We start from the raw sequence: 20308 nt of genomic DNA, 5'->3' as shown, positions 1-20308 counted from the left end.
CCTCCATTAATTTATCTTGAACAGAAGTTAAACTAACAGGTCTATAATTACTTGTGTCAGCCTTTGATCCTCCTTTGTGAATTGGGGTTACATTTGCACATCTCCAGTCTATGGGTACCTCCCCTGAGTCCAAAGAAGCTCTCATAATTATGGCTAGGGGTTTGCTTACATCCTTTGCTGCCTCCTTTAATATAACTGGATAGATCCCATCCACCCCAGGTGCCTTTTTTATGTTTATCCTCAACAATCTCTCCTCCACTTTCCTCTCAGTTATTACAAAATCATCCAGCTCACTGCCAATGTTTACTTTACCTATATCATTCTCCTTCCTGAATAACTCCTCATGCGTGAATGTAGATGCAAAATACTCGTTTAGATTGTTAGCCACCTGAGCAGGATCCTCAACTGTTGAACCATCAATATCCAGTGGACCAATCTGATTCATCCCTTTCCTTCTCGAGTTTAAATATGTAAAGAACTCTTTTCTGTTTTTCTTTGCATCCTTTGCCAAGGATTTTTCGTAGTCTGCCTTTGCATGCCTAATCTCCTTTGTGACTTGGTTACAGACCAACTTATATCTACCAGGCTTCCATGTCACCCATTAATTTGTATGTATCCCATGCATTTTTCTTCTCTGCCACATGTCTCATTAGTTCATCTGACAACCATTTAGGCCTAAACCTTGAACAATATTTCTTAGTTGGTATGTAAAGCCTGGTAGCCTTCAAGTTTAGTTCCTTGAATGCTTCCCATTTTGAGTTTGCTGTTGGTAACATCATAGTTGGTCCCACTGTATAGAATTTAAATACTCTCTCAGACCATCATAGTCGCCTTTACGAAAATAAAAACCCTTCCCTTTACCTCCGATGGTAGTTACCTCCTTGAGTAAATCCCACTTCAACACACTGTGATCACTGCCACCTAGTGGTTCATTTATCTGCAGATTCTTAATGCATGAAGAATCACTACTGATAATCAGATCAAGAGTATTGCTCCCTCTTGTTGCCTCACGAACATGCTGATGTAGAAAACAATCATCCAATAAATTCACAAAAGCCTTGCTAGTGTGCGAGTGACTAACCCACAAATTCCAGTCAATATCTGGGAAATTAAAATCCCCCATTATAAGACTCTCTGATTTACTGGCCCACTCTATTTCCCTGTACAATATCTTATTATACTCATCAGAGTCATTAGGCGTATAACACACTCCTACTCTCAATTTTGATTTCCCTATGCTTATGTCACACCAAACTGACTCGACACTGCCCTGTCCATCGATGTCGACTGGCTTCATTTCCTTGGACTTTATGTGTTTCTTAATTAATAGCATAACCCCTCCTCCCCTCCTGTCCTGTCTATCCTTTCTATACACATTGTATTCCCCAAATTCCAGTTCCGCATTACTTATATCTGTGTGACACCACGTCTCTGATATCCCAACAATATCTGCCTTTGATGTTTTGAGCAATACCTCAAATTCATCAAATTTATTTATCAAACTCCTAGCATTGGTGTACACGAAACCCTAACACAACCCATGTGTAACCCTAACACAACCCATGTGTTTACTTGTACCGCAATGACTCCCAGCAGTCTCTGAAATATCCTGCATCTTGTTTTTCAGGCTTCTGCTCATTTCAATAGAAGCAGTGCAAGAATCACTTCCACCTCTGCCAGTGGCTACTGTTAATCTATTAGTCCTTGTATCCCCCCAACTAGCAGTTTTCCGACCCACCTAACACTGCCTCGACAGCATCAGCAAAAATTCTTGCATTTAGAGATAGATTCAAGGTTTCTGAACAGATTTAGTCATTAAATGCTAAATCTTGGGTATAAGGTGGGCAATTAACTGTTCATAATAATATTTTGTAATTGAATGGCATGCTTAATAACCAACTCTAAATTTGTGAATTGACAAGTTTTGTGGGTTCAGTCTTGTAGCAATTTTATGTGTAGGTCTTTACAAATCTACATATAGGATCTCAAATGATCTTTATGCTGCCATCAATGGATATATGCAATAAGCTACAATAATAATAACTTGAATGACAGATATGAACCACGTGCAATTGCATTAAACAGGTCAGAATTTGATTGGTTAGTTATTTGGGGTTTTTTGTGGTGCATTATCATCTTAAGTTATGTGCCAAGTGAAATGGAATAATAAAGTATACGAGGGGATATCAAAACGTTTTCACCCTGCCATAGAGAAAACATCAGTAGAAAGATGCCATTTTTAATATAAGTTGTCAACATATTCAATAACTAATATGTGCAATTTCATTCCCATAGGTGATTGTACACCAGTGGTGGAGCTCAGAATCTGAGGAAGGGTGCTATGGAGTGTCAAATATCGACACTCTACAGCAGACTATCAAGCATTAATCAAGTTCCTGCATTTGCAGGGAAAGAAGGGGCAAAAAATTGACGAAGAAACGAGAGCTGTGTATGGGCAGAATTGTCCATCCCACGACACTGTAAAAATGTGGAAATGGGAGTTCCAGTGTGGTCGTACAAGTGTCTTTGACAAGCCAAGAGAAGGAAGGCATCAACATCCACAGACAGTGAGATGATTGAAAGGATGAGCAGCCGGTGCTGAGTGACAGACGTGTAACAATACATCACAAATGCAGTGGGAATTAGTTATGGGTCTGCCCACGGCATCTTTCATGACCATCTTCACATGTCTAAGGTCTCCACAAGATAGGTTCCAAGATTGCTGATGCCTTTGCAGAAGCAATGTTGAATGCAATGTTCTCGCCAACTGTTGGATTTGTGTAATGTGGATATTGAGATTATTTTTTGATCTGTTGGTGACAAGTGATGAATGCTGGGTGTACCAGCATGATCCGGAGACTAAAGACATGTCAAAGTAGTGGAATTGTAGTTTCAGGCAAAAAGTGCAAATTTCTATGATCAGGGCATTAAACAACTGATCCATAGACGGGAAGAATGTGTTATTATAGAGGGAGAGTACATAGAAAAGGATTAAAGTTCCTGTGAAGTTTCACCTTTCTAGAGCTATTTTTCTAGTTAAGGGTAAGAACTTTTTGATGCCCCCTCATATATAATATGATATAAGATAAAACAATTATAATAACTACAACTGTAAAAGCACTCTAAATGAGATAGAAACTAACAGTTGTATAAACTTAACTGTATCTGGCACTTCGTCATTATCCGACTGAGCTAATTTTTAGTTAGATGTGTAAAAGACAAATAGCTTTAATTATAAGAAGTTCTATATTCTATTAAAATGTGCAAGACTGATAAAAAAGATGTCACGATATGTATCCCTGCCACAGTACAGTCTGCACCCTACAGGACTAAGAGGCTGATCACTCAATGTGAACAACATAATCCTTCACTGAACTGCACTGATTAGCTTTGCTGGGCACAAAACCTTCACAAATGCATGGCAGGGTTGCCATAATTTGGTTCAGGACCGCCTCCACACACACACACACACACACACACACACACACACACACACACACACACACACACACACACACACACACACACACACACACACACACACACACACACACGCACACACATGCATGAGACAACAATCTCCTATGTAGAACTATGCAAGGACAACCTCCTCCTAGCAAATCCTGAGCTGAACAAACAGAATATTAATGCATAATCACAGGCCTGATTTGATATAGTTTGTGGTATGCTCATGCTAAGGTTCTTGCTTGTTTGGCTAAATGCTTGAAGGGACTAAAAATCAGATGCTATTCTAAGGCATTATTGATTTGGCTGCTGCATCAATCATTGCCTGCAATTCCAAAATGATTAAGAATCTAGCAAAAGTGAATATCAAAGTCTGACTCTGAAAGATAGTGTAGAATTTGCTGTACCCCACATAACACTGAATAATCGCCACATCTTATCCCTACTCTGATATGAACTATAGGCTAGAGCCTACGTACACCATGAAATTTGAAAAGAACAAATGGCAGAAGCATTATATTTACTGCATTATGTGGAATTATAGTGTGACAAAGGCGCCTCCATAGCCAGGTGGGCAGGAGCAGTAGTGCATAGCACATGCTTCTTGATTAGACCGGGGTTCGAACCCGTACCCACCAAATACGGAGGATGCAGCAGGTCAGGGAATGACCACCGCATATTCTCAGCCCGCATAAAGGGTGAGGGTTGGCATCAGGAAGGGCATCCGGCTGTAAAAATTGCATGCCAAAACAATAAAAATGCTGACCCCATATAATAATGGGAAAAGGCGAGGATAAAAAAAAAAAAAAAAAAAAAAAATATAGTGTGACAATACAAAAAATTTCAAAAAAATTAATAAAATCATGCTAGCAACCTGTGAGTGCCTAACAGCACCAGCAAATAAAACATAAAATATAAGTATGGTAATACCATAATTATATTTTACGTTTTTTCAAAATAATGAACAATCACCTTTGAAAATAAGAAAATTACCATACAAAACAAACAAAAAAATTTATAGTTTTTAAAACTGCTTTGTTAACTGACATAAATAGAAGAAACTAATTTTTAGCTTTTGAACATTAGGTGTGCAAATGCCACTGTTGCAGATGAATGATCAACAAATACTTTGGTGGCTAAACAACTTTTGGATAGAATAAATATCTCAAAAAAATTTTCCAGACCAAAATTTCAGGCATACTTTGTTAGTTGAATAACTCATTAAACCTTTGCCTAAAAAAAAAAAAAAAAAAAAAAAAAAAAAGTGTGCATGGGCAGTATCCGAGTCCCTGCAGTTAGGAGGATTTGAAAATTGAAGAATTAAAGCTTTTTCCCTTGAGAAAATTGACCAAGCACTTGAATATTTTTCGAGAATGATCTTCTTCATGATCGTGCAACAAATGTTAAGTGTGAAGTTAAAAGACATAACTGAATGCTACGACACAATCGTAACTAAAAAAAATATGGCAAAAAAAAAAACCCGAACAATTCTGGATTCATTCTTTATTCATACAACTGAAAAATTGTGCAATTTCAATAAACTTTACTTAACCTTACATTGTGTAACATATAATAAAAAATGTCTAATAAAATAATTTTCTAATTTGTCAGTTCCATCATCCATTTTTTACTATGTACAAGTATATAATAAACATTACTATATAATATCGGTGTAGATACACCATATCTACTCATCCTTCACAAAGAGTTGTCCACATATTGCACTACCTCGAATAACTCCAGGGGCTCACATCTGGTGAGTATGGGCTTGGCAAACCCAGGGTCCTGAGCTGGATATCACCATTCTTCTCTTTCTTGGTGATTCCTTTCTACTCTCTCTTTCTCTCTCAGGGTAACTCGGGAATTTTTTTTTTTTTTTTGGCTGGTGCAGCATAAGCCTCAGGCTTCCTTGTACCATATGGCTATTAATAATAATAATAATAATAAGTAACGCTTCACTTGCAATACCAGGATACCTGTACCAAAGAAAAACCCTAGCTTTGAAATGGTGCCTTCTGGGTGGTGGTGGTGCCCACCAAGAATAAGTAACAATAGTTTTCTCTTTTGTTACTTATTCAAGGTAGTGCAATATATGGGCAACTTGTTGTGCAGAATGAGCACAATATGAGATACAGATGAAATGATGCTTTTCACCCTACTATCATAGTTTTTCTTTAAGAGTTGTCTATGGTGTATCTACACCGTTATTATATAGATATAGAATCTTAAACTCTTAAAATTTTAGTCCTAGTTGTATTTAGTTTTATTTAAATAAACATTACGAAAACTGGTCCCCGTTTTAAGTGGAATTTTCTGGAACCAATTACCCTTGGATAATGAGGATCCCCTGTATATTAAAAAAAAAAAAAAGGCAATTTTGGATTCAAAATATGTGTAAATGCAGTTTCTCTTAAGACAGGATTTTCTACCTTCAATCCTGCCATGCTCACTTTTCCTTCTCTTTTTGTAGGATAATTTACGTTGAAATGAATATGATTATACACTGATGTTTACCTCCAAGGATTCAATTGCCAATTCTGGAGGATTGTGATATTGGATTTTCTTGGGATATCTGGCTTCATCTTCATGAAGGTGCAGAGCAGCCTATAAAAATAGGAAATAGCGGTAAAAAGTATAAATAAATAAAACAGTTAATGTAATTTTACGCTCAACATTATTTTATTCAGATAGTAGGAATTTTTCTAGTAATGGTTCCTTGAGGAATATACAGAATCAAAAAAAGTAAAGAGAGCAAAGCTATGAATCTCATTCTTTTAGTGGCATAATGCATTGGAAACTAAAGTCACTGAAGTGCTTAAACCTACATTTCATGGCCTTTCATGTACCACTTCTTCAGTGACTTTAAAGAGGGAAGAAGTGAAGTTTAGATATTAAATTACAGAGCCGAAACTAGGGTGGGGCAATCAGGGTGCCAGCCCCAGGTGCAGCATTTTAAGGGTGCATTCGACCAGTTATATATTTTAAAATTGCTTAATTTTCGATTTAATTTAACAGTCAGACCTGTGTTTAACGAACTTCATTATAGCGAATTTTTTGAATTCCTTTTGGTAATTACATTTAAAAGTTTCTGTACAATGAAGAAAAGTTCCATATAACGAATGGATTAAGAGAGATAACTTTGTATGCTTTGTTTCCACCTCTGGCCTTTTAGGAAATTTAAACAATTAGAAAGTGCAAATTAAGGGTTAAAGGGATTACCGTTCCAAAAATGTAAGTGGTACAGAAATCCATTAAATGTATGCAGCCACCTATAAAAGTTTTATTAGAAGAAATACTGCATTATCTTTGTACGTGCTACTTATGATTCCAGAAATTTTTGTGAGAGTGAAAAAAAATTATAAATTCGGGATTTATAATCACTTATGGAAAAAAAAAAAAAAAAATCAGGAAGGAACAGTGTTTCACAAATTTTGAAAATAATAGAGAAACTACAATTACAAACTTCTAAAAAGGTATGGCCCATTTTGTGATGTCACACCTCTGAGCTTCCTGGTTTGTGCTCCAGTGCTAACCACTGGAGGACAAACAAAATTTTTCAAATATCTGTTGATATTTCAACAGATATTTGAAAAATCATGTTTTATCAATTCTGCAGGATATAAAATCTGTAACCCCTTTACAACTTCTCCAATTCTTCTTATCCAACTATAGAAATAGCGCTATGAATTTTTCTTACCCTGCCTGTAACAGTAACTTCTTGTGAAAGGTCCTTCAAAGCAAGAAAAATTCAATTAAAATAATACACCTTCATTGCCTATTTTTAGTTTATTTTATAATGTTAAAAGTATGGTATTTTGCAATAACCCCAGGGGTTCACATCTGGTGAGTATGGGCTTGAGTCCTGAGCTGGATATCATCCAGCTCAGGACTCAAGAATGATGATATACATCTCAGGACACTTAACCCAGGGTCCTGTGCTGGATACCATCATTCTTCTATTTCTTGGTGATTCCCTTCTACTTCTGACTTGTTTTTTTTCTCTCTCTCTCTCTCTCTCTCTCTCTCTCTCTCTCTCTCTCTCTCTCTCTCAGGGTAATTCAGAAATTTATTTTTTTTTTATGGCTGGTGCAGCATAAGCCTCGGGCTTCATTGCACCATATAGCTGTTGTTGTTATCTGGTTTTTAGGAGCATTAGCAACTAAAGGCCATATTGTTCCGGGGATATGCGGTGGTCATTCCCTGACCTTTCCGCATCCTCTGTATTTGGTGGTCACAGGCTCGAACCCCGGTCTAATCAAGAAGCGTGTGCTATGCACTGCTGCTCCTGCCCACCTGGCTACGGAAGCACCCATATAGCTGCTAATAATAATAATAGGGCGGCACGATGGCCCAGTGGTTACAACACTGGACTACCAGCCTGATGAACCCGGGTTCAAGTACCGCCTTGGCGGAAGCGAACGCGGCTCCATCACGCTGGGAGATTGGTATAATTAATAGTAATAAAATTAGAATAATAATGATAAATAAATTAATAGTAATAAAAATTAATAAAATAAATAAACATCGTGAAAGTTGCTTCAAGAGACCTACCTACCCCAACGTTGTAGTGGCAGCTAAGGCAGATTGTGGCACCATCTGGCGTCACTCACGAGAGCTACCACTGGACATAAGCCAAAGTTAAACAGGTCCATTTCTATAGATGGATGATGTCGCAGAGAAATATTAATCATACTGCATCAAGTATGGCATAGGATAAAGTCACTCGAGTTCAGGCCAGAGGGGTCGGTTCGAAAATCAGAGATGGTCTCTCAAGGAAGACAGTGGGGTGAGTGCTTCCAGTTGGTTGTGGGGGCTGGATGGTCTGCGCAACTGCGCTAGTGACCACCCAGGAAGGGAGAAAATGCCAACGCATAAAGAGGAGCATCAAAATGAATATGTACGTCATGCAAGCATACTTCGAAATAAATAAGCTGGAGACCGATATGATAACTTACAGGGCAAGACTACATACCAAGTGGCTGGAACGATTCCCGGATATTCAAGTCACCGAACAGCGAATAGTGGACCAGAAAAGGACCATCATCATGAAGAACCTGATAGCTCCTGCAATCTTGGAAAAAATCAAGCAGGACATGAGCGATCAACTACAAAGGATGAGGAATACGGAACCAGAGGAGGAAGAGCAAGAAGAAATACAACCCACAGCAGCTGAAGTGGAAACAGATGAGGTCATGATATCCAGAATAGAGGATGAGTGGAAGAATGCCCTAACAGAATTCAAAGGAATGGGACCCACAAACACTCACATGATACCGAAGCAGAGGCTAAATAGAACCTTGTGGAGAGTCACAGGCCACCAGAATCTGGCACATAATACCACATTACCTCGACAGCAATGGTGCAACACTGGAGGCTATCCACACAGCAGTGTAGTGTGCTGCAGTAGCAGCCATGAGGATTAATGGAAGAGAAGCGAGAGACCAGCAGCAGAAGGAACCACAAGCTTGGAAAAGAAGACTTCAGCAGAAGATAGAAGAATTAAGAGTCAAGATAGGTCAATTGACCCAGTACCAATGAGGCAATAGGAGTAAGAAATTAATTGGAAAAGTGAAGAGCATCCTCAAGAGAGTCAAGAATCCACAGCAAACAAAAAATCAGAGAATAGGAGAGTACTTGGACACATTGAAGCAGAACCTCCTTGCACTCAGCAAGAGACTACACTGATACAAAGAGAGCTCCCAGAGGAAAATAAACAACCGAATCTTCAATGAGAACCAAAGAGGCTTCTACAGGAATCTCGGGGACGACAGGAAAGAAGGGAACAGACCACCTGAGAAGAAAGCGATCGAGGAGTTCTGGGGAACCATATGGAGCAGGGAAGTAAGACATAACAGCTGAGCCACCTGGATAGAACTAGAACGCAAGAAAACCAAGGACGTACAAGAAATGAGAGAGTGGGAGATTCGGGAAGAAGAAGTAAAACAAATGATGAAGAACTCTCACAACTGGCGAATTCCACGAATAGATAACGTCCACAACTACTGGTACAAGAAGCTCACTTGCATACACAAGCACTAGGCAGAGCAGTTCACCCGAATGATAAGGCACCCAGAGACAATCCTGAAGTTTCTCACTCAAGGATTCACATATCTGAAGCCAAAAGACGAAGATACAAGAATCCCGGCAAAATATATGCCAATCACCTGCCCCCCAACAATGTACAAGATCCTGACCAGCTGCATAACCAGGAAGAAATCAGACCATGGATGCAAGCAGCTGAGCAAAGGATGCAAGGAGCAATTAACCATAGATGCTGCGGTTATGGAGCAAGCCTACATGAAGCGCCGCAGTTATGGAGCAAGCCTACATGAAGTGCCGCAACATGTACACAACCGAAGCCTACATCAATTACCACAAGGCCTTCGACTCTGTGCCTCATAGCTGGCTAATAGAGGCGCTAAAGATCTACAAAGTCAATCCGATAGTGACAAACTTCCTAGGAGAAATGATGGCGAAATGGAGTACCACCATTAAGGTCGAAAACATCACAACCAGGCCAATCCCCATCAGGTGAAGAATCTTTTAGGGAGATGCCCTGATCCATTGTGGTTCTGTCTAGCACTTAACCCGCTATCTACCATGCTCAACAGTAGCAAGTACGGATATAACCTCAAAGGAGTAAGGAAGAACCTGTACACCCTTGCCCACCTGATGTACACGGATGAAATCAAGCTCTACGTGGGAACCGAGAAGAACCTTCAGCAAATACACCAGATCACCGAAGAATTCAGCAATGATATTTGGATGGAATTTGGTCTAGACAAATGCAAGACCCATGGATTGCGTCAGGGAATATCAGTCAACTGAAAACCAGCTGCAGAGTGGTAAAGAGACTGAAGCCATGGTAGAGGCCTACAAATACTTGGGGATGATACAGGCTCAGCAGATACAGCACAAGGAAATTAAGGTCTGAGGGACCGAAAAATACCATAAGAGAGTCAGAAGCCTGCTGAAAGCAAAGCTGAACGGAGGGAACACAGAGCCATAAACACCTATGCAGTCCCAATGCTAACATACTCCTTCGGGGTCATAGATTGGACTAACACCGAGCTGGAGGATATCATGAGAAAGATAAGGACAATGATGACCAAGAGCCGACAACACCACCCGAAATCTGCCGTGGAGAGAGAGAGAGAGAGAGATTGACAATTGCCCAGGAAGGAGGATGGGGCGTGATAGACCTCACTGAGCAACAGAAGACAGTGATAGTTAACCTGAAGGATTACTTCCAGAAACACGCAACAGCACTCCACCAGACCGTAAGGATGATAGACAAGCGGTATACCCCATTCAACCTAAGCAAGGAGTCCAACTCCAACCAGGAGGTACAAATGAAGCTAAAAAGATGGGCAGAGAGGATACTCCACGGCAGACACTACAATGATCCCCATCAAGATCACATAGATAAAACTGCTTCCAATGCATGGCTCACGAGCGGGATGCTCTTCCCTGAGACTGAAGGATTCATGCTTGCCATCCAAGACCAGGCAATCAACACCAGAAACTAAAGATTTTTGATTTTTTTTTTTTTTTTTTTGATTTTGTTGTTGTTGGCGCATCGGCTTCTGTGGCCATATTGCACCTCCCAAGGTTTTTGCAGTACTTTGATCCAAGCCTGAGGCGGGAATCGAATCCGCGACCTTTGGGTTGTCGGGCAGGTACTTTACCCACTCGGCTAGCCCGGTCGGCAGAAACTAAAGAAAATACATCGCCAAGGAGCTCGGAGTGTCTGATGACACATGTTGATTATGCTGTTATTTGTTTTTTAGGAGCATTATCAAACTAAGGCCATATTGCTCCGAGAATATGCGGTGGCCATTCCCTGACCTTTCCGCATCCTCTGTATTTGGTGGTGACGGGCTCGAACCCCGGTCTAATCAAGAAGCGTGTGCTACGCACTGCTGCTCCTTCCCACCTGGCTACGGAAGGCGCCTCATGTTGATGATGCCACCTGGCCTCAGAAACAATCCAACACATCACTGCGCGATGAAAGGTGATCACCCAGACTGAGTACACTCATAGACATGAGCAGGTAGCCAGGATAATACATCACAAGCTAGCAAGGAAATGCCAGTTGGTCGAAGAAAGCGCATCATACTACACAAGTAAGAACCCCAGGCGGCACTAGAGATCCCAACCCACAAGCTGTACTGTAAAATCAGGAAGTACACGAATCTACAACAGGAGATCAAAGAGATGTGGCATATGCAACAAGTAAAGACCATCGCGATCATAACACAAGACCCTACATAACGGCCTTGCAGCAATAGGTGTCCCAGCGAACACCTACAAGGAACTCCAGAAAGTCGCAATCTAGAACACCTGTAGGATAGTCAGAGCGTTCCTCGACCAACAGTAACACCAGACATAACAACAACCACCCTGTGTACTTGCTAGCAATACCCGTCACGAGGTGGAACCCCCAATCTGGGAGAAATAATATAAAGAGCAATAATAATAATAAAGTCCATTCCGGTTATATGGGACACATCGGGACTAGTGCATTTTGGCCCAATCAAGTGGCTGCCCCAATTATCCAAAGTTTCATGTAAATAGTTAAAAATACAATTTATTCCTCCCTTTTTTTTACAATTGGTTCACTGTACAATCAAATCATGCTACAACGATCTCAACATAGTAAAGTACTGTTCACTATACGATGTGCAGTAAGGGCCAGTCATTGTAATCGCGTTTGTGAATTGAATTTTAATTCTATTAAACAGCGATTCTAATTAGCGAAAATAGGAAGAATATCATCCACAGGCTATAAAAGCAAAGATATATTAAGCAGAAATTTACCTTTTATTACCTTAAAATTAAAAATATGTGAAAATCGGAAGAATATATGTGATAATCGGAATAATTAATACGTACTGTAATATGTACATATGAACTAGTTGACATTTCTGTTCACTGACATTTGTGGGTGGGGGTTAAAATTTAAAACAGTAAAAATATAAGCAATCGATAACAAAGAACACGGCACACACAAATTGCAAGTAACATAATACGTGCAAGTGAGTACCAAGTAACGAGTTACAAAGCTTTAAAAATAAGAATGAAGAGAAGATCTGAAAATTATTTTTTTTATGATTGAAGATTTCATGGAAGTGTAAACACATTTCACCATAATAACCCACAAAATTCCAGCTGTCGGTTTTATCCCAAATTCAGTAAGATCGAGTGTACTGTCCGTTTATGATAGATTTCACTAATAGAAAAGCCCAATAAACAGGTGACTGCTAATTGTTTTTATTGTTTTATGGTTGTGACCTCCAGAATTTCGACCGAACCACGTGGTACCGTTGCAGACAATCATAGGGTAATCTCCAGTGCTGTGGTCTCCTGCCCAGATTAAACGGCATGCTATCCCAATTAAGCAAAGTAAACCCTGGCTATTTTCTCGATTGGTTTCTGTTTTTTAAGATTTGCCCCGATTAACCGGTGGCCCAAATAACCGGAATCCACTGTATTTTGTTTCTATGATTTTATACTAGATATATAAACATAAACTATCTAGTTTTCTAATTTATTTGTAGTTATATGTATTTTCTTTGTAGTTTATATAGAATTAACTTCTCTGTAGATATAAATGAATATTTGTAAGTTTCTTTTTCTTTGATACTTTTGTTTTGTTATATTCATTATATTATTTAAATTATTTTATTAATAAAGACATGCAAAATCGTATACCATTGCAATTATAAATTTTATGAATTCATATACTGCAGAGGAGGGGATGCAGAGGGGGAATTTCCTCCAGGGACCGAGTTCAAGGGTGAAAACTGAAGGAATTATCTATCACAATCAGGAGCACCAGGGAGACATGTTGCCCCCCGGGCGTCGACAACCCTAGCTACACTACTGAAAGATCGACTACCTGCATATTTATAATGGCGGCGTACTTATAACACTTTTGCCCCAGGTGTAGGATTGCCTGGTTCGGACTCTGTTAAATTATATGGAGCTCATTCTTCAATAAATTTTTGGGTTACTTTACAGCTAACTTTACAGAAAACTTCATTTCTACTGCATTATAACTCCCAGATCACTACCCTCCTTCACTGTTTTTAATTCAACCCCACCAAGTGCATAATTTTTTTGTGGTTTGCTATTCCCCAAGTGTAACACCTTGCATTTAGCAGAATTAAAACATAGCTGCCACTTTTCTGATCATCTTGAAGTCTGGTCAAATTATCATGAAGTAGTGCTGCTTGGTACTGAATACTAGAGTGCAGTTATAGTTCAGACATATACCAAATTGGTCAGACAAGACTTCCAGATGGGAAGTCTTGTCTAACCAATTCGATCGGATACTATGCATCCAATCAAATTAAGAAATCTTTTGATACTGTTGCACATGGAAGACTACTTTACAAGTTGGAGCAGAATGGGCAAGTTGCTGCTATGGATAAAGAGACGAATGAGTGGGAGAAGACAGAGTGGTAATCAATAGATACTGCTCTTTGTGGACTAATGTTTTTAGTGGAGTTCCCCAGGGGTTGGTGTAGGGGCCTTTGTTATTTTCTGCACTTACAATGATATTGACGAAGGATAATCAGGTTTAATGTTCAGGTTTGTAGACGATATGAAGGTTGGTAGGGTTGTTAATGACTATAAGGACGGTACGTTACTGCAACAGGATCTAGAAAAGTTGAGCAGATGGGCTGAGAGGTGGCAATTGAAGGTTAACATTGACATATGCAAAGTACTCCATAAGGGAAGCAGTAACCCCCAGAGTAACACATGGAAGCCTACTGTACATACCAACTGGGCAGTACTACACTCAGGGTAGTGGAAAATTAAAAACACCTGGGGGTAATTGTGCAGTTAGATATGACATTTTCTGAGCAGTGCAGACAGGCAGCAAGAGTAACTCATGTGGTCTTGTCAATGATATACAGGAATTTTGTTAGCAGGGATAAGGAGGTAATTATCCCCTTGTATAAGGCAATGGTCAGGCCTCACCTTGAATACTGCATACAGGTCGTTCTGGAGGCCTTTTCAGGAAAGATGTAGCTGCTAGAACGAGTACAGAGAACGGCAATGAGATTAGTGAGTTTTTCAGAACTTAAGAAAGGCTTAAGTTCTGCAAATTTCAGTGTCTGGAGACTAGGCCCCTACAAGGTGATCTAATTGAGGCATATAAGGACTTGAATGGTTTGTGCAAGCTCAATGCTGATGGGATTTTTCCTCTTTCTCAGATTCTGCAACTGAGGGGGCATAAATTTAAACTGAGGAAAGACAGTTGTAGAATAGATGTGTGAAAAGTTGCTTCTAGCCAGCGGGTGGTTGACTGCTGGAACAAGCCTCCATCTGTCATTGTGGAAGTTGGCAGCTTAAATAAATTCGCTGAACTAGGAAAAACCTTTGGAGTTAATGGATGGGCGAAACAGGTAGGTTTTTTTTTTTTAGCTGATACTATGTAAGTTTGCTTTCTTTCATTGTATGCCTCTACTAATGCTAATGCTATCCCTTCGTCAATGTCATTTACGAAAATGAGAAACGACAGTGGTCCAAGAATCAATCCTTGAGGGACATCACATGACATTACACCAATCTGAAGAATATCCATTAACCCTGAAATAGGTGCATGCATACGTGCGTGTTTACCAATGCTAGGAGTTTAGTAAATAAATTTGATGAATTTGAGGTATTGCTCAAAACATCAAAGGCAGATATTGTTGGGATATCAGAGACGTGGTGTCACACAGATATAAGGAATGCAGAACTGGAATTTGGGGAGTACAACGTCTACAGAAAGGATAGACAGGATAGGAAGGGAGGAGGGGGTTATGCTATTAGTTAAGAAACACAAAATCCAAGGAAGTGAAGCCAGTCGACATCGCTGGACAGTGCAGTGTCGAGTCAGTTTGGTGTGACATAAGCATTGGGAGATCAAAATCGAGAGTAGGAGTGTGCTAGACGCCTAATGACTCTGATGAGTATAATAAGAAACTGTACAGGGAAATAGAGTGGGCCAGTAAATCAGAGAGTCTTATAATGGTAGATTTTAATTTCCCAGATATTGACTGGAATTTGGGGGCTGGTCACTCACACACTAGCAAGGCTTTTGTGGATTTATTAGCATTAGCATTTAGCATTAGTAGAGGCATTTGACGCAAGAAAGCAAGCTTATGCAGCATCAGCCAAAAAAAAAAAAACACTTCCACTTCACCCCTCTGTTCGTTCAAAATACATGTCCAGCTTAGCCTTAAACTTATTTAGGCTATCAACTTAGAAGCAGTGCAAGAATCACTTTCTCCTCTGCCAGTGGCTACTGTTAATCTATTAGTCCTTGTCTCCCCCCAAGCTAGCAGTTTTCCAACCCACCTAACACTGCCTCGATAGCATCAGCAAACATTCTTGCACCCTTTCTATTTAAGTGTATCCCATCCCTGTAGAAGCTATCTCTCCTGTTAACAAGTACAGTCCAGGCTGAAAAAAATTCTACCCCTTGAGCCTTGCACAATCTTTCCAGGGCCGAATTGATTGACAAGGCTCTCGTCATATACTCCCTCCTATCGTGCCTGGGCAGAATTGCAGACACTTTCAAATTCAACCCTATTTCACGGCTTTTTTTCAACAGTGACCTGTACTTGTTAAGCAATTCTGCCGGTCTCCTAATCTTGATATCGTTAGTGGCAACGTGTACAACTATATCACCTTTTGTGCCCTTAAAAGATGATATTCGCTCTACAACGTCATCAACCTTTGCCCCTGGCAGACATACCCTGGTCCTGTTCCAGCATGTTCCCCGTTTCCCTGACAATAGAGTCACCAACAACTACTAGTTCCTTTAGGACCAGCGCATTCTGCCTTGGGGGTTGCCGCTGTGTTGCGCGACGACCAAGTGCAAGCTCTGGCGTTGATGTGGGCAGCTGAGAGCTTGATGGGCCCTTCAATTTAGTTCCTTCGAGGGCATCCACCCTGTCCTTCGAGCTCTCATATAGGCCCATATAAACGCTGAGTTGTTGCCTGATTTCGATACGCTCCTTGCATCGCGCACACACAAAGACATCCCCCATGGCAATATCATGTCAGGTACCTGAATGCTCCACAAACATCATGCAAGCTGTGCACTTTAGAAGGCAGTGATTCAGAAGGTAACTGTCCCCCTCAGTTCTCCTCTGAGCCACAGCACTTCCATTAGCTTGAGCCTTTTGTTTTGCTGCTCTGGTCTGAGTCATGTTTACTTTTAATTTAAATAAAATTTCAATTTCAGTTTATAACCCTAACTTATCTAACACAGTTATAATGGGATATATATTTTTTAGTGTCAAGTATTAATTATCTCCGAGTTCCCTTTATATAACTTCCGTATCAGTTATGTATTAATTAATTATGTGACGTTTGTAATCTCAGTCGGTATATGTATTTAGTTAAAAGTACAATTTAAATGGCAACGAAGTTCAACAAGTTTAATAGATTTTACCGATCACTGAAAATATTATAACCTATACTATACTAACACTATCTAGGTTCGATATATAACGATCGTATGACAAAGACAACGGCGGGAAGTTATGACGGTAAATCTATGGACAATAAGTATTAATTAACTTTCAAATCTCGCTGTCTGAACTCAGAATAAACTAACGATCCTTACTAGGTCTATAAACTACTTACAAAAAATATTTTGATGTAAAAATATTCAATAAGCGGCTAAATATGGCTAAAAAACTTCTCGTTCAGCGGAGTTCCGACTTGTAACACGTGGATACCCTTACCGATACTTTTATGCAATTGCCGATACAATTGCAAGGCCGAGTAAAGAATAAATACACCAAATTAGTCAGAAAATCCCAAAATAATGCTATACTACTAAATTTAAATCAAAAGTTTTAGAAAAACAATAATTTCAAATTAATAAATAAGAAAAATCCACTTAGCGGCTTTGAATACGTCTGGCTCCTACTAGCCTTGTCAGCAGACTATGATTGTTTTCTACATCAGCATGTTCGGGAGGCAACTAGAGCGAGGAATACTCTTGATTTGATTATCAGCAGTGATTCTTCATGCATTAAGAATCTGCAGATAAATGAACCACTAGGTGGCAGTGATCACAGTGTGCTGAAGTGGTATTTACTCAAAGAGGTAACTACCATTAGGGGTAAAGAGAAGGGGTATTGCTTTCGTAAAGGTGACTACGATGGACTGAGACAGTATTTAAATTCTATACAGTGGGACCAACTGATGATGTTACCAACAGCAAACGCAAAATGGGAAGCATTCAAAGAACTTATCTTGGAAGCTACTAGGCTTTACATACCAACTAAGAAATATTGTTCAAGGTTTAGGCCTAAATGGATGTCAGATGAACTAATGAGACATATGGCAGAGAAGAAAAATGCATGGGATACATACAAATTAACACATGATACAGAAGCCTATGATAGATACAAGTTGATCTGTAACCAATTTACAAAGGAGGTTAGGCAGGCGAAGGCAGATTACGAGAAATCTTTGGCAAGGGATGCAATGAAAAACAGAAAAGAGTTCTTTACTTATGTAAACTCTAGAAGGAAGGGGATGAATCAGATTGGTCCACTTGATATCGATGGGTCAACTGTTGATGATCCTGCACAGGTATCTAACAAACTAAATGAATATTTTGCATCGACATTCACACATGAGGAGTTATTTAGCGAGGGGAATGCCAGAGGTGTATTCAACTCTAGCAGTAAGCTAGAGAATCTTGTAATAACTGAGAGTAAAGTGGAGGAGAAATTGTTGAAGATAAACACAAGAAAGGCACCCGGGGTGGATGGGATCTATCCAGTTATATTAAAAGAGGCAGCAGAGGAAGTAAGCAAACCTTTAGCCATAATTACGAGAGCTTCCTTGGACTCACGGGAGGTACCCACAGACTGGAGATGTGCAAATGTCACCCCAATTCACAAAGGAGGATCAAAGGCTGACACAAGTAATTATAGACCTGTGAGCTTAACTTCTGTTTCAGATAAATTAATAGAGGCACTGGTTAAAGAAGCACTGCAGGATCATTTAGACAAGACTTCAGTTATAGCTTGGACACAGCATGGTTTTGTTAAGGGGAAGTCTTGCCTGACCAATTTGATCGGATACTATGATGCAGTCACAAAGGAACTAGATGCAGGGAATAACTTTGATATTATATACTTGGATCTTAGAAAGGCTTTTGATACTGTTGCACATGGAAGACTGCTGCACAAATTGGAGCAGTGTGACATTGGATGCAAAATGCTGCTGTGGATAAAGGGGTGGCTGAGGGGGAGAAGACAGAGAGTGGTAATCAATGGACACTGCTCGTCGTGGATTAATGTTATGAGTGGAGTCCCTCAGGGCTCAGTGTTGGGTCCATTTTTGTTCTCTGTATTTATAAATGATATTGATGATGCTTTTTCGAGCTTAATGTCGAAGTTTGCAGATGATACAAAAGGTAGGCAGGGTTGTCAAGGACACTACTGACACTATGCTGCTGCAACAGGATCTGGAAAGGTTGAGCAGATGGGCTGAGAGGTGGCAAATGAAGTTTAACGTTGACAAATGTAAAGTACTACACATGGGAAACAGCAACCCCAGAGCAACGTATCAACTCTGTGGTACTACACTGACAGTGGTAGAGAATGAAAGGGACCTGGGGGTGGTTGTGTAGGCAGATATGAAGTTCTCTGAGCAGTGCAGACGGGCTGCAAGAGTAGCTCATGGTGTATTGTCAATGATATATAGGAATTTTTCTAGCAGGGATAAGGAGGTGATTATTCCCTTGTATAAAGCAATGGTCAGGCCACACCTAGAGTACTGTATACAGGTCTTGGGGCCTCATTTCAAGAAGGATGTAGAGCTGCTGGAACGAGTACAGAGAAGGGCAACAAGGTGAATGGAACAAAGGGGTACTCTTACGAAGAAAGGCTTAAGTTTTGCAAATTACAGTGTCTGGAGACTAGGCACCGGTGAGGTGATCTGATAAAGGTGTATAAAGCCTTGAATGGTTTGAGCATGCTCAATGCTGATGGGATTCTTCCTCTCGCTCAGAATAATCACTTTAGAGGGTATAAATTCAAATTGAGGAAAGACAGATGTAGGATAGACGTGCAGAAGTTTGCCTTTAGCCAGCGGGTGGTTGGTTGGTGGAACAGACTTCCATCCCTTGTCGTGGAAGTTGATAGCCTAAATAAGTTTAAAGCTCATCTGGACAGGTATTTCGAACGAACAGAGGGGTGAAGTGGAAGTGGTTTTTTTTTTTTTTTTTGGCTGATGCTGCATAAGCTTGCTTTCTTGCATCAAATGCCTCTACTAATGCTAATGCTAATCACAATCCTCTACCTTCTAACTTGCAGCTACCCAGCAATCCATATCTAGAATCTTAATAATAATCCCAACCTGTTCAAGCTTATACAGTAATCTCTCATGAGGATCTTAGTGAAATGTTTTGCTAAAATCCAAATAAAATATGTCAAAATTATTCCCTAAATCTAGCTCATGAGTAACTGTGTCAAAATAACCTACTTTGTTAAGAAGTTAGTTAAGAATGATTTACCCTTAACAAAGCCATGTTGTGCATCTTTCAGAATTCATATCTATCTAAATGTTCCTGGATTGCACTCTTAATCACTACCTCTAAGATTTTTCCTACAAGTGAAGTCAGGCTAGTAGTCTGTAACTTCACTCTTAGAACTGCTTTTGCCAACCGGGTTAGCCGGTTGGGTATAGTGCCTGCCTGGCAACCCAAAGGTCGCGGGTTCGAATCCCGCCTCAGGCTTGGATCAAAGTACAGTAAACCACCGGTATTCGCGGTATCTGTATTCGCAGTTTCGCGTATTCGCGATCACTGATTTTA

The 20308-nt window shown here is 40.0% G+C and overlaps 1 protein-coding gene across 1 annotated transcript in view; it reads right to left on the bottom strand.

The window, feature by feature from the left end:
* LOC150075707 (calcineurin-binding protein cabin-1-like) overlaps positions 1–20308 on the bottom strand; it is a 1104404-nt gene that overhangs the window by 238499 nt on the left and 845597 nt on the right. The window contains exon 35 of the mRNA XM_090388624.1: positions 5980–6069. Coding sequence (XP_090244750.1) covers positions 5980–6069 — 90 coding nt within the window. The remainder of the gene's footprint in view (positions 1–5979; positions 6070–20308) is intronic.

Source organism: Mastigoproctus giganteus, chromosome 14 (assembly GCF_048544385.1).
Source record: "Mastigoproctus giganteus isolate SK-2022 chromosome 14, ASM4854438v1, whole genome shotgun sequence".
Taxonomy (NCBI): Eukaryota; Metazoa; Arthropoda; class Arachnida; order Uropygi; family Thelyphonidae; genus Mastigoproctus; species Mastigoproctus giganteus.
Note: the sequence above shows the minus strand (reverse complement) of the source record. Positions and strands in the feature narration are given on the sequence as shown.